At 32.3% G+C, this 16155-nt stretch overlaps 1 protein-coding gene across 1 annotated transcript in view; it reads left to right on the forward strand.

Annotated features, from left to right (window-relative positions):
• The window catches only part of LOC111513435 (ribosomal protein S6 kinase beta-2), a 40127-nt gene extending 26995 nt beyond the window's left edge, over positions 1 to 13132 (forward strand). The window contains exons 7-10 of the mRNA XM_074175159.1: positions 1270 to 1518; positions 5896 to 6003; positions 7268 to 7685; positions 10913 to 13132. Coding sequence (XP_074031260.1) covers positions 1270 to 1518; positions 5896 to 6003; positions 7268 to 7685; positions 10913 to 11214 — 1077 coding nt within the window. The 3' untranslated portion in view covers positions 11215 to 13132. The remainder of the gene's footprint in view (positions 1 to 1269; positions 1519 to 5895; positions 6004 to 7267; positions 7686 to 10912) is intronic.
• Positions 13133 to 16155: the final 3023 nt, after the last annotated feature.

The following is a 16155-nucleotide window of genomic DNA, read 5'->3' on the forward strand; positions in this document are numbered from 1 at the left end:
TGTGTACATAATACATGTGATGCATGCGAAATAAAATAAATGTCTACAAAATTCACAAAGAAACGCACAGGTCTGTATTTAAAAAAAAGGCGAAGAAGTGGCCATTATTGAGCCAAAGGCGCTTTCAAAAATGGTCTAAAGCCAAATGAAAGTGTATATGGCACACAAAAAAGTTCCCTTTCATCTTCTTGTTTGTCGAAAAATGAAAGCCGCAAAGAAAGAAAAGAAAAATACAAGTTCTTTATGTTGTTTGATTGACCTTCAAAATAAACTTTTTTTGTAATTCAACTGATCTAACTTCGAGGGTTCTCAAGAACATTTTCCGTAATGTATTGCATTATGGACGATGAACTTCGCCTTTTATTTCACTTGCTAGTTTCAATATGTAACTTGTGTTGAGTTTTTTTGTTTATGAAATAACAAAAACGATATTATTATTATTATTATCATTATATCCTTCTTGTGCCAAATAAGCGATTATTATTCTCACCTTTATACTTTCAGTATTTTATCACGAATCTGAACTTCACTACAAACTAGTTTCTTAACATTTACACTATCTTCTATCTCAATATCATCTTTTTTTTTACATTTTTATGTAGAAATATGTTATTGAACGAATTCCCTGTTGAAATATCTAGCTTTTTAAATTTATTTTTAGGAGCACAAGCATCAAAAGTCTCATCTTCATTCTTTTGTTATTGTACTGTTATTAGGTTGATTCAAAAGTTTTGTCAATTTGAGTCTACTTCAAACTCTGATGTCTCAGTGAATACATACTAAATTCAATTGAAATAAGCGACATTTGAATCAGTGCACATTTGCCAATGTATTATTTTCAGAAAGACTGTTATATTTGTAGTACACTTTTTTATATTACACTATTGCTAGCCGCACAGAAGTTATATTATAAACTGGAATTATAGAAACTATATTATTATATTAATGAAACGGTTGCAAAATTGAGTATTATATACAAAGATTATGAGCTATGTTATTCTTTATGTATGTAAAATCAGATCTTTAAAAGCTGCCATATCAATAACATAAATAAATGAATATAGAGAACAAAATTCTCTATCGATCAGTATATACCACGACAAATAATAAATATTCATTGAGATATGGAGTTACAAAAACACATGACTTCAAAACGGACGAAACTTTTGAAACAATCTAATATAAATTTATGTTAATCAACAGTCAACCGTTTTTTTATAGAAGAATTCTTGATTTTTAATAAATTTTATTTTACTTTTTTCTTTCCAGCCTCCTTTCGGAGGGGCAAATCGTAAGGAGACAATAGACTCAATCGTAAAAAAGAAACTAATTTATCCTGCTTATTTAAATAGAGATACTAGAGACTTTCTGAGGAGACTATTGAAGAGACAAGTTGCTTCTAGATTGGGTTCTGGTCCTGAAGATGCAAACGAGATTATAAGACATCCATATTTCAGAAGTACCAACTGGGATGATGTTATAAATCGCAGATGTGAACCACCATATAAACCTATGGTTGTAAGTATGAAAAAATGTTACTTCTGTTTGTTCAGGCTATGTATTCATTTTTTTTTGTCACAACTAAGAGTGTATTGTGGTAATGTGAATTGTTGATAGATTCAAAAGATGTTAATTTTTTGACAGCATAACGTTTGTGGCTACTTAGATACTTTGTCTAAAATGCATATTTTGGTTTAGTTTGGTTTGACGTTGGATTCGAGACATTTCTTGTTGAAGTAAATTTTGGCGTCTGTCTTGATGATCTGGTTGTTAAGTTTCTGGAATTAGTTCAGTAGTTTGGTAGTAGTTGCGTTACCTTGTGGGGTGGATATCATTTTGAATGATGCAACTAATTTTCCTTTATTTTCAGTATTTTGATATTAATATACGTCACAAAAAGGATTTGAAGCTCTATAACTTCTATTTATTATATACGTATTTTAGTGTAGTTTGGTTTGACGTTGGATTGAAGACATTTCTTGTTGAAGTAAACCAAGTGTGCCCGAGTGTGCTCCACTCCAGATATTCTTTTTGTTTCATTTTTTCATTAAACAGCACAGTCTGTTGGGCATCGTCAGTACCGGGCAGGCGGTCTTCGATTGAAGACAAAATGTGAATAACCAAGAAAAGTACTTGATAAAAATAACTGCATAAATGCAAGCGGGACATATGTCGAATCACCTATTGGTGTGACACCCAAGTTAAATCGTTAAGTTTTTATGTCAGTATTGGTGGTTTGACCAATCAACCGACAACTGCGATAGCAGAAATTTGGGAAATGATGGCATTTCAGGATAGCTTCCCAGTAGCTTATGTCTCGCTTGCGTTTACGCAGTTATTTTTATCAAGTATTTTCCTTTGTTATTCACATTTTGTCTTCGATCGAGGACTGCCTGCTCGGTACTGACGATGCCCAACAGGCTGAAACAGCTGTCTACCGGTGGCTGTTAAATTGGAATCAATATGGGAGTGATCAGAATAGTACTTATCTATTTATCTTTTGATTTTCATGGAATTATTTTCCAGCAGCTTGGTTGTACTGTAATGATTTTTTTTCTATAATCCAATAATCAGAACATTCCAATAATCGGACACCCTCTGGTTTTTAATAGTGCCAGAATTCAGAATTACACAGATAACTCTTTTTTTCCCGGTTTGTATATTAAACATTATTATTTAAATGATCGACAACAAGTCACAAAGATTGAAAGTGAATTATCCATTCCAGTCACTACAAAGTTCGGAGGGCCCCAGGGAAGTGTACTGGGGCCCTTGTTGTTTTTGATTTACATAAACGACATAAACACATACCACACTAGTGAATTTATCAACTTATTTGCTGACGACACATTACTATCTATAGCACATAAAGACCTGAAAGCAGCTATAGAAAAGATGAACTCATCTCTAAGTCAAATTGAGAATTATTTTTCGGCAAATAAAATGATATAAATACTTCAAAAACGAAAGCAAGCTATGATTCTAACAACCTCTTACGAATATAAACAAATAAATATAAATACTCTTTCCCTGTATGCTGATGGTCAGAAACTTGAATTTGTGAAAGAATTCAAATATTTAGGTTTTATGTTGGACAACAGTATGTCTTTTAGTGCACACTATAACTATATGACTAAAAAGATTTCAAAAAAGCTATATTTCTTCACTAGAATTTCGAAACACCTTTCTACAAATGCGAAAATAACCGTACGCTGTTATACAGTTTTGACCAAAATAAAATTATGTTGCTGCAAAAGTTACAGAACAGAGGAATGAGGGTGGTTCTTGGATGTAATAGTTATGCAAGTATATGCTTTATGCTCAGTGCATTACAGTGGATGTCTATTCGTGAAAGATATTACAGGTCAGCAATGATATTTATTTTTAAGATAACCAATCATATGCTACCTTCTTATTTCGAAGAATTTATCATTTATAGAAATTCCACTCACAATTACACTACTAGACAAAATGACAATTTTCACCTGCCACGATGTCGTTTATCAAACTCCATGAAAATTTTATTATATAAAGGCCTCATTGAATATAACAAACTTCCCCAAAATGTGAAGAATAATAAAAACCTGTTTCAATTCAAAAAGATTTGACTGATTATATGAAAGGTATCACAAAAGAATAATATTAGTATTATATCCTTATTATGTGTGTCTATATAACATGAAATATTATGTATATTATGTTTGTGTATTAGGATCTTCCTATCAATAAATCATTCATTCATTCATTCATTAAAAAAACAGTCATATATTTATTGAGTCTTACTTACATGCATTGCCTTCATTCTAAAACTAAACCTACGGTTCCAGTTGTAAAAGTTTCTATCAACAGTTCAAATTATTCAAAATACTGCTGATGTGGAGTTGAAAACGGTTGTTTCCACCAGAAACTCTTGGAGCAGGTTCGAATTGAAAGTCATTTAAGACGAATGGAAGGGTCTAACCAGATAAGTAGCTTTCAATTAAGTTTTTGGGAGCAAGGGTTCCAAGTTGATGTTATCTACACGGACCTTGCTAAAGCCTTCGATTCAGTTTGTCATGAACTATTAATTTTAAAACTTAATAATCTTGGAATAACGGGCAGATACTTGAAATTTATTGAATCCTACCTTTCCGGTAGATCGCAGAATGTGAGGATAGCTGACAGTGTGTCAGAAACAATTCATGTAACTTCAGGGGTTCCGCAAGGTTCGCACATTGGTCCTATATTATTTCTACTTTTTATTAATGATGTTAAATCAGTGTTTAAACACTGTAATATCTCTCTGTATGCGGACGACCTTAAATTTTTCAAAACAGTGCAATCTACCAATGATATTGAATGTATTCAGAATGACCTAGATAGCTTTTGTACCTACTGTAATACTAATTGTCTAAAAGTTAACATTAAGAAATGTAATGTGTTGAGATTTTATAGAATGAGACAGCCTGTCATTGGAAACTACTCCATTAATGATGCAACTGTTCAAACTGTCAAAAGCTTATGCGATTTGGGAATTACTTTCGATAAAGATCTAAGCTTTATTGATCATATCAATAATATCTGTAATAAAGCATTCAGAATGCTCGGATTCATCAAAAGGAATACCCGGCATATTACAGAATATGATGCTATAAAGACATTATACTTTTCACTGGTTCGGAGTATTTTGGAATATAATAGTGTAATTTGGTGTCCTCTTTATTCTTGTCATAAAGAGAGGCTTGAAAAAGTGCAAAATCGCTTTTCTAAATATATAATTTAGAAACTTGGCCTACCCTACTATGGATTTACCTCGCAAATGAGGCTGTCTGTATTAGATTTATTATCACATGAGGACAGACGTAAACTTGCAATGGTTCTATTCCTTCATAAAATAATAAACTTCCACTACAATTGTTCAGCTATTTTAGATGACCTTTGCCTTTCTGTTAACTCAAGATCCTTAAGAAGCAATCGCATTTTTTCATTTGGGTTGCGATTCCACAAGACTAACTATGGCTCGATGGCAATAAGTTGTAGGCTTCAAAAAAATTTCAATACATACTTTTCAGAACTTGATCTTTTTCATTTGTCATATTTAAAATTCAAAAAAATGGCAATTAGACGACTTCATCAAGAGATTGTTCATTAAACTTCTGAATAGTCGTTTAATATTTCTTATAATAATCATAACTTATTCTAGTATTCGTACATGTCTTTTTTTTTTTAATTTGAACTTAATGCACTATTTGACAAATGAAAATGCATACCTTTATTTAATATGAAATAATAACTTGACTCTAGGGTTTGTTTGCACATTGATGTAACATTTGGGACTTTGTTACAATTCTGTAATGTACTTGACATAGTTACGTTTTAGTTTTATAATTTAATTATTCATTAGTGTTGAATGTCTTCAAGCTTATTTTTGTCTTTTTAATATTTTTTTTATGTCCCATTTGGTATTTTATTATTAGTTTGTGGTGTATAGGACTGATAAAAAATAAATAGGTTTATTTATTTTTAAGCAATTATAATAGTTATATTAAGGATATTACTTGTTGGGTTCAGAACTGAACTCTAATGCTTGACTGGATTTTATAATAATTCTGTAGTGTACTTGACCGATGAATAAATAAATAAAAAAGGGGGGGACGAAGGTAGTATTTCACCGGGACTTCAAGATACTACCTTCATCCTCGCAGTCAACGCATATATCATGGGAGATGTCTGCCACACTGGTGGACGAAACGTTTGGTACTACAAGTTTTATTCGACCAAGGCATACCAGCCGGATTTTCTACTCTTTAATTATGATTCTGGTCGTGATAGCCTATGTTCTTATAATATTTGTCTTATTTCACATTATTACTCTTTCTGAGATTGTGGTGAATTATTGATTTATATATTTTGCAGAATGGCCATGATGATGTGTCCCAGTTTGATACCAAATTTACAAGACAACCTCCTATTGATTCTCCTGTTGATTCAGTTCTCAGTGCAAGTGTCGATTTAATATTTAAGGTAAGCATGAAATATATCGTGTCATTTTTCACAAAGTAAAAAGTGTCAATACTTGTCAGCCAACAGACTTTATAATGGGCTTCTTGTAAGTTTTGAAATTTGTATTATTACCAATGGGTTGTGATATTAATGCTAATTTGTTGTGATAATAATAAGAGCATCCGCAGGGTTAACTGAAAATATTATGAACTATAATTTTTTTTACATTTCAGACACTTTAATATTTTTTTTTTTAATTTTCTACGTCAAATTTGATACAAATACATTGACCCAGTTGTTCTTACAAATCATACTTCAGGGCCATATATACCAACATAATTTAAAGAAAATGACAATCGGAATCTACAAACTAATGGAATTCAAAAATATTCTTTGTTTTCTGAAAATACCTTTTTTTAGGAAATGCTTTTATAGCACAAAAGGGAATTCTGAGGTGCATAGCGAATTGTTCAAACAGAGAATCATGCAAGGCATTTGCAGTTTATATTGTTGAACTGCCTATGTATGTGTTCAAGAATATATCAACTTTCACAACAAATCTAAAACTTCGACATTTTACTAGAACTAAAAACCATTTTCATTTGCCCTTAGCTAGATTCAAAGTAACATAATGTGGCCGGAATATATTGGTCCAAAGATATTTAATCACCTCACAGATCATTTGAAGGCCTTGAATAATTTCTCTGTGTTGAATTAGAAATACTGCATAGAGGTGTATCCACTAGCCCCATATTATGGAGGTGTTTCCTTAGTTGACAGTGGCCAGTTGGAAATCCTACTGGTAAGCGTAGATTTCCCAGGGTCGCCCAGGGTGATCCTGGCAAGATTTCATCCTTCGATTTCGTCCCATCTCTTTAGGGATTGAGCATGGGTGTGAAGGTTGGCTAGCTCCGCAATTATCAACGTCATCAGATCGTAGGTGCCACTGGTTCCTAAAATTCTTAGTCCAGCCGCTTCCCTGGCTAAAGAGTCGGTATGGGTATATGTTTAGAGGAGGTTTTTGAACACTTGATTCTACTTTTTACAAAAAATTTTATGCAAATTCTTTGATCCGTTTTTTTCGATAGCAGAAAATCGCCAAATACACAAAACACTTCGAACTTTTGTATGCCTCTCTCTAACAAACTAAACATGATAAGCAGCTGAAAATAAAAAATCGCTAATCGAATGTACCTTGCCTGCGAAATTTGAACATTCACCTTATTTTTTTTAACAGACCTCGTGTATTTGAAATATTGGATGTTTGAGACTTTCATTTTTTCAGGGCTTCACTTATGTAGCCCCATCACTTTTAGAAGATTTGCCAAATATGAGAGCTCACTGTGCCAATAATAGGATGGCAAACGGAATGGAAGTACTCTCAAACGAAATGGAGCAGCTGCCAAATGGAACGGCACATGAAAATGAAATGGACCAACTGCCAAACGGAATGGAGCAACAAGAAAATGAAATGGTCGCTCAAGCAAGCGAAATGGCCCAACAGGCAAATGGAAATGGAGCACGAGCAAATGGAATGGTGCATCAGGGAAATGGATTCATTGTGCCTGATGAATACCACGATGAAAGCGATGAAGATGAACCAGCTTGTACCTTTTCTATTACATCTGGCCTCAATCAAACTCTAGCTTTCAAAGATGAAGCATGTTTACAGCCCTCGATAAGTCAGAATCAGAACTGCATAGGTTAGTAATCATCTGTTATTGAACATTTTTATAATGGACCATATTGATGATGCCCATTCTAATTTTGTTTTCCTATGCATGTCTTATGAACATCAACTGTTGTAGCTTCCTTACGTAATTCTAAATTGGACAGTTTCATCTATAGTGACTGAGAGAGAATGAGAGAAGTATCTTTATTGAACCACTTGAATATACATTCCATCAAATTTTATATCTTTTATCAATGATAGTCGTGTAACGAAAACATTTTTGGGCTTTAAGGCATGAAATTATGTTGTGTTACAATAATTATAACAATTTTTCAAGATCACATTTACACTGGTTAATATAACATGTAAAAAGTAGGTTACACCAGGGTTGCTACATATGTGAGGGTTGCGATTCATTTCACAACTCCTTTGACATCTGTCAAAGAAGTTGAGGAATAATAAATACAGTTTAAAAAAACTACAAAACACGCTTTCAAAGAACATTGAACAAAAAAGTAAAAAAAATTGTTTTTAATAAGCTTTAAACACTAACGAACAAAAAGTACTAATATTATTGTGAAAAAAGCGACGAGCGCTTGATATAGAAAAAATATGGCACAAAGCGTCTACGCTTTTTTCACAATAATACTAGTATTTTTTGTTCGTTATTGTTTCAAGCTTATTTTCAAAAAAAATATTTTCAACTTTTTAGTTCGATGTTCTTTAAAAGCGTGTTTTTAGTTTTTTTAAACTATATTTATTTTTCATTTTTTAGTTTCGTATGCTATGCGGAGAGGGAGCCTGAAAATCAGCTACCAAGCCCAAGGAAGGTAGCAGGCGCGCGTGTTAATAAAAAAAGTGCTTTTTTCAAATGAAGAAATACATGTAAAGTGAGTTCAAATTATATCAAGGAGGTTACGTACAGCGCCATCTGCCCGCGAATAGATCGAACAGTAATGTCAATATTTCTGGAGTTACAAACAAACATACATACAGGTGAAGCTAATAAAAGAGTGTTAAAAAAGAATCAGCAGAGAAAAAACTATGTATAAACTTGAATTTTTTTCCATTTCTGAAGATGGGGCAGATTTTAGCTTCCAAAGTAATTATTGTATAATTTCCAAGCTCTTTTTCTGACAGAAAAAAATATTAAATATAACAAGTTACTAATGAATACAACATTTTTCTTTGTTAAAAATACTTTAAACTTAGGCAGTAACTTATCGGGGTAAACTTAAAAGTTTGCCCTGCACGAGTATAAAGTTCTCCATTATAATTTTCACAGAAGTTCGATAAAAAACCAATTTTTTTCCACAAAAAAAGGGTTTTGTTTAATAATTCAGTGTGATTGGACAATTAAATTGACTGTTCATATGGCAATGACCGTCAAATATAAATATCGTGCCCTCCCCTTATATGGTAACCCTGGGTTATACCACATTTTCTGAACATCAAAAAAATGTCAAATCCTTATTAAATATTTTGACATATACCTTTCAAATAGTTTTAATTTTGTGATGATGAAATAATCACACAATATTTCAATAACGAGATATCTTGTATTGACCATATCAGACAAAAAATTATCTGAAACGTTAAGTTTCGTCCATTATGATGTGTTTTTATAGTCCCTTATCACAAAAATATCTATACGTACATATACACACATATATACATATGAAAATATGGTAAAAACAAATGTTTACCACTATAAAGAAAATGTCCACATGTATAAAATGTGGTAATAAGACATAGGAATACAAAAATCAAAAGAAAAAATAACACAAAACATAAAAATTGTATAAGTTATTGCAGATGCTAGATGAAACTTACAATTTAGTTTGACACTACCATTAACTTGGGGTAAGATGTATATCAGAATAAGTGTTAGTGAAAATTTTCATCATAAAATTCGTCCAAACTCTAATAGGGTCTATCAGAGAGTAAAACTTTGGTTGCTTTTTTGAATTCTGAGGGGCTTTCTATACATTTAACGTCATTTGGCAGGTGATTGAATTTTTAGGCTATTGTAAATTACTGGGCGTGTCTTTACTCCAGTAAAGAAGTAAAGAAGAAGCCATTGTATGGCATTGTATGTATATATATATATATATATATATATATATATATATATATATATATATATATATTGATTGGTGCAACTAATTTTCCTTTTTTGTGAGTATTTCAATAATAAATTCTACAAAAAGGATTTGAAGCTTTATATCTTCTATTAATTATCTGCGAGCGCTTTCGGCAGTTGGTAGTACTGTCATCATCTGGCCAGTTTGAGGAGTGCCAGATGATGACAGTACTACCAACTGCCGAAAGCGCTCGCAGATAATTAATAGAAGATATAAAGCTTCAAATCCTTTTTGTAGATTTTATTATTGAAATATATATATATATATATATATATATATATATATATATATATATATATATATATATATATATATATATATATATATATATATATATATATATATATATATATATATATATATATATATATATACCGGGTGTCAACGAATCTATTGGACAAGTCATAATTTCTAGACTATTAGGAGAATTGAAATGAGATTTGGTATAGTTGAATGGTATGTGGAGAGAAATGTTTTCACATATTTTTCACTTCCCGGTCACTTCTGGTTTCAGCGGAAATGGCTCCGGTTCTGAATTTTTAAATGGAACACCCTGTATATTGTAACATTTTTGGATTTCTGAGACAATTCTGGATCAGAAACTGACATTTCCGGAAGTTTTTCAGCCTACTTGATTTTTTCAGAGTCACTTTTAAAATTGCATCTAGGTGGCCATGATCGGACGTAAACTAATCTATGGACCTCAGGTGATATCAGAAAATTGCAATAGCGGAGTTTTAGTGACTAGTGTGTTGAATATGAATGAGACAAGTTTACAAAATAACATTTTCGTGTCCAACTATTATTTTTCAAATGGCGACCATTTTTTGACAAGCAATTTCCGAAAAAAGGATTTTTTGACGAATCTAACGTTACTAATTTATTTGCGATTGGATTACAAATAAGAACATAAATTAAATATTACTGAGGAAAATACTCGATACAAATTCATTTACTTTTGTCAAGGGTGCCATGGATAGGAATGATGCATAATATTTTGCGGTTATTTCCATCAAGTCCACTTGGGAGAACAAAACGCTCACCTAGGTTATGACAGTGACATAAGCTTTATGAGCAGAAAGTAGCAGAATAACCAATGTTTATTTTCTTTCAGCTTTAGGAACATTGCCATTGAGCAGTGGTTTGAATGCAAGGCAAAGATACAATGGAGTACCAACAATTCCAATACCACTCAGTCAGAATTACAATAACCGATTCCCTAATATAAATTCAAATGTCAGGAATAACCAGGCAGGCGGTTCTCAAGTTTCTAATCACAGGCCTGTTCATATTACTGCCGCTATGCATCGAATACAGAACCATCACAATTCCTTCGCTACAATCAATTTTGGAGCAAATACCTCTGCTGCTGGTGAAGAAATGATGGAAGTGAGTAGCGGTCTACCTCATGTATAGCGTAATATAGTTCAATATAATATTCTTTTGTATGAGAATTAGAACTTTTTTAAATATGAATGAAATGTTCATTAGTTCAATTATGTTTTATGTTATTATTTAGATGAAGATTTCGATTTTTCTGAAGGAATGTTGAAGGACAAACATATTTCTTTATAAAAATTTTTGATTGCAAAAATAAGACTAATCCAGAAATCATCTAAGTCGCTAATGCAAATTGACAATAAAATACCACGGGAGTAAATCTTCTTCGTTGCCCGGCATCCAATTTGTCCTTGACTCCAACGTCTTTGTTACATATTTCCTATGATTTTCTTCCCATAAGTTGACAGAGAGGTCAACTGAGAAATGAAGGAATTCGCTTCAAATACTGTTCAAAGTTCACATGTTGAACCATTCAAACTTTTTATACGATATTCTATGTGTGTGTTCTTTAATATTATTAGCATATCCTACAAATCATAAATTATATAATCTTACGTGGGTGGTCTGAAAAGTTTCCGGCGTAACAAAGATACCAAGATTTTTTTTTTCTTCAACATAGTCCCCTTTTAACTCTATACACTCCTCCCAGCGATGCTTCCATCTATGTAACCAGTCCAAATAGTATTCGGCTTTTTCCTCTGCAAAATAATTGTTCATGAAGGCGGTTGCATCTTCATTTGATGAAAATCTGTTTGAGTGAAGCGGATGGTCAAGCAGTCCAAACCGTAATTTGTGGATTTTCGCCATGGTAACCGCTGAAGTGTTAGACTCTGCTTTTGTCTTGGTGAAACAGTATTTTCTTTTTCTGCAAATGTGGCCTTTTTCCGCAAATTCTGTCTTCGGCTTGTCAAGTAATGATGCTTAGTATGCTCCTGTAACGGTTTTTCCCTTTTGGAAGATAATTAAAATAACTCCATGACTATCCCAACATGAGTAAACGCGGCACCCAACGTACGGAGAGCTTTCTCATGTTGATTCAATATGTGGCAAACACGTTCTTTGATGTGTTCATAACCTCTGCTAACTCTCTCACTTCAATTCGGCGGTCGTCTAGCACCAAATGGTGCTAGACGACCGCAATGTTTAAATTCAGCTGCCTAAAATTTCACTGTGGTAAATGGTGATGCTGAGTTCCCATATTGATTTGTGTAGGCAGTATTCCCTTTCAAAGACAAATTTTTAACGACAGCTTGATACTTGATTTTATCCATTTTCATAAAAACACTCGCATCAATTTACTCAAAAGATTGTTATTTAACAACTGCACGTTCAAAATGGCTGAAACTTTGGTGAGTAACTGTCAACAAATGAACAATGAAATTCACTAGCTTTTATTTACAAGTGTTGCTATCATCATGTTTGGGTCGGAAACTTTTCGGGCTACGTTCTAATTTACTAAAAAAAACGTATTTTTGTCTTAATTCAATATCTTTTATTCAAACTTCAATATTGCTGATATTAGGCTGGTAGTATTTTTACAAAGGGCATCGATAATATTTTTTTTCTATTCAAAGTTGATGAAAATATTGAAAAGTTGAATAGTTTGAGAGACGTTTGTTATATTTTCAAAATGTTTAAAAAAATAATTCATATTTTTGTGTTAGTATTTTTAAAATGCAAGAAATATTTGAACACTTCTTTTTTACTCCTCATCATTACTTAGTTTAAACTACTGATAGATACCATTTTTTATTTATATTTTCATGATTGGTAAAAATATGTATATACTCAATATTACTTAAATCTCAAAAGTTGAGATACACTATACTCGAGAATAGAGCAGTGTTGTTTGAACATCAATTTCAGAATACTAAGAGGTAGATTTTGATTTATTTTTTGTGTTGTGTTATGGGACTTTTGTACCTGTGTAGTCATATTATTTTTTATGTATTGAGAATACTATTTCTTAAATAAAAGCACAGGTTACTGCTAATATTGTTTTTTTTTTCAATGAGAATCCTCAATAACATTTTCAATCATCAGCATGTTGTTATGAATGTTCACCACAAAGCAAGAACTATACTCTACAAGCTTGAAAATAGTCACATTGACTAATTTTTTGCAACTAATTAAATTTGCAATCCATTTCCCAAAGACTATTATATTTCACAATGATTTTCGTATACAAAATATTGAACAATTTAGGACCATCTTATTTCGAACAGTACATTGTCTTTCATCATGATATTCACCACCACTTCACTCGAAATAATAATAATTTATATATAAACAGAACAAGAACCAAAAACACCATGAATTCTTGGTTTTTCAAGGGTTTTGATCATTTCAACAAATTACCAAATGTGATTAAAAATAGCCCATTTCTGAACATGTTCAAAAATGAACTAAAGAAATTTGTTTTCAATGTACAAATATGATATATATTATGTGTTTGTTACCTGTAGCTACAATTTTCTTTATTGAGATATTATCATGCCTATCTCATTGATCAACTTTAGAATGTATTAATTTAATGTTTGTCATATATTTTAAATCATTCCAATTTGTAACGAATATGTAACAAAAAGTATTAGAAATGTATATAAATTAGGATTTTCCTATTTCAAATAAAGATTATTATTACTATAATAAGTTGTCTCAGCATGAAAAAAGTAACACTCATTTTTACTCTGAAAGATTGCCAATAATCCCTCAAGCTAGATTTTTAGGAATACTCCTGGATCAAAATCTAACATGGGAGGCACATATCGCCAGTTTATGTGTAAAGGTTGGCAGTGCAAACTACGCAATTGGACTGGTACAATCAAGGCTACATTATGGATTGATCTTCTGGGGTAACTCTGCATATACTGACAGCATTTTTAAGGTTCAGAAAAGAGTCATTTGCTGTATGGACAAGTCTCGTCCACTGGACTCTTGTAAACCACTATTTAAAAAGTTTAGCATCTTACCATTGCCGTGCCTCTACATATTACAGCTAGTGTTATTCATCTATGATAATAAACATCTGTATCCAAAAAACTCTTGATATACATAATTACGTTACTCAGGATGAAGATACTTCATACCACCCCTACTCTCGCTTGAGTGTGAGTCAGAATTCCCCAAAATACTTGGGTATTAAATGCTTCAATAAAATAACAACTTTTATAGGGATCAATAAAACTAGAACTGTAATGAGAAATGAACTATATGGTTTCTTGTTGCATAACTGCTTCTAGTGTGGATGAATTTCTTACTTTCAGTGCTTAGATAAACGACATAGTTTCTTTTATACACGCAGTCTTTTTTTAAATTTATTCAAGATCAAACATTTGTGTTTAGCTTTTAGTATTTTACTTTTTTTGACTTGTCCAATAAGTTTTCTCATGTATTTAACCTTGTAATTGTGTATGTGTGAAAATTTTAGTGATTATTAAAACTATTTCTATAAGTTATTAGATGTTATTCTGAATCTGAAACTCAATTGGTAAGTTTATATCAAAGATCCTCCAAGCTGTCCAGTGTTCTTTATCTGCTTTGTAGAATCACTGAATTTGTTCCTCTTTATGTTCCTCTAAAGGCATAACTGTGGCTATTGCAGTCTAAGGCATTTTATACACCACTTTTTTGGGAACACCACTGATTGGAAGAGAATACGAGGTCTGTTCAAAAAATACGAGCATTTCAAGAGAAATGGGTCCAATGACACAACTTATCTGGTTCTTGATATGTCAATGAAGTATATCATCTAGCGATGGTTATCCCAATATAATCGAGGAGTAGTTTTTCTGGCCCAATCTAAATGTGGTGGTACAATCTGTGATATCGTGTAGTTCCATCATCAGGATCACTCGAAGAGAACTTTGGGTTTTGTAAAACTAAATTCAGCTAGTGTTAGGGGGTACATTGCAGAAGAACTTTACACCAGACGTGACAGAGTAGCGGACAGAGACTCCTTCTAGGGCAGCTCTGAAAAGGAGAAAATATCCCCTATGCGCAGCTTCAGATTCACTCTGAACCAGAAGGGTGGCAACATGTAAAGGTCCCTTGTCCATGGATACAACTAGAAAATGTGAGGAATCACCTGACCATGATGTGATATGTTGTTAACAGCTCCTGAGGGCGACACTACTTTGAGGCAGCGCAAAAAGAAAACAGAATGAATTTTCAAGCACAGCCAGCATGTATAGGATTATTGGTTACAATAAGACTCAGATGTGCATTCGAGATGACTTTGAAAATATATACCGCGGTCGTAGACGATACGATAGCCATAAAAATCTGTAAAACTGCATTGACAAAATCATTCAATTGTTGACATAAATGAAGTGCCCATTATGTGTTTGCTGTATTCTTCCAATTTCAATTGAATGAGTACACCTCAAAGCAGGATCTCATGCACAAATGTTTGCCTCCCTATTTTCGACTACACACAAGATATATCCTGCTTTAAAATTTTTATCAACTTCTCTAATAGGCTGAACATGATCACCTTCATAATCCAAAATATCAGGATATCCAAAATTTCATCTCATCTTTCGATGTTCTCAAAAATTACATTATATAATTGTATAATCCAACCCCATTTTGTTATTGTGCCAGTTTTTTATACTTATTTGACCAAAATAAGGTATCGGCTTTACAACAGTTACAGAGTTGTGGAATGAGGATTATTTTATAAGTGAATAGGTATTCTAGTATATCAAACATGTTAAGTAAATTGCAGTGGCTGTGTTTCCCAAAGACTGTACGAGTTAACAATCAAACTAACACATAACTTGCTTCCAACTTATTTGAAGAATTCTGTATGTATAAATCTCAAACCCATAACCACTTAACAAGAGCAAGTAGCTCCCAAAAATTCCACCTTCCTCAAACTAACTGACTAGTACGATGAAGTCTTTATTTTATAAAGGTTTCAATGAGTATAACAAACTCCCACTTTCGTTGAAAGATTCAATAAATGATTTCCAATTAAAAAAAAAAACTCATGAACTATATAAAATATCATCC

This window comes from Leptinotarsa decemlineata, unplaced genomic scaffold (genome assembly GCF_025532065.1).
Source record: "Leptinotarsa decemlineata unplaced genomic scaffold, Ldec_3_MD MMD2_tig00000882_RagTag_RagTag, whole genome shotgun sequence".
NCBI lineage: Eukaryota > Metazoa > Arthropoda > Insecta > Coleoptera > Chrysomelidae > Leptinotarsa > Leptinotarsa decemlineata.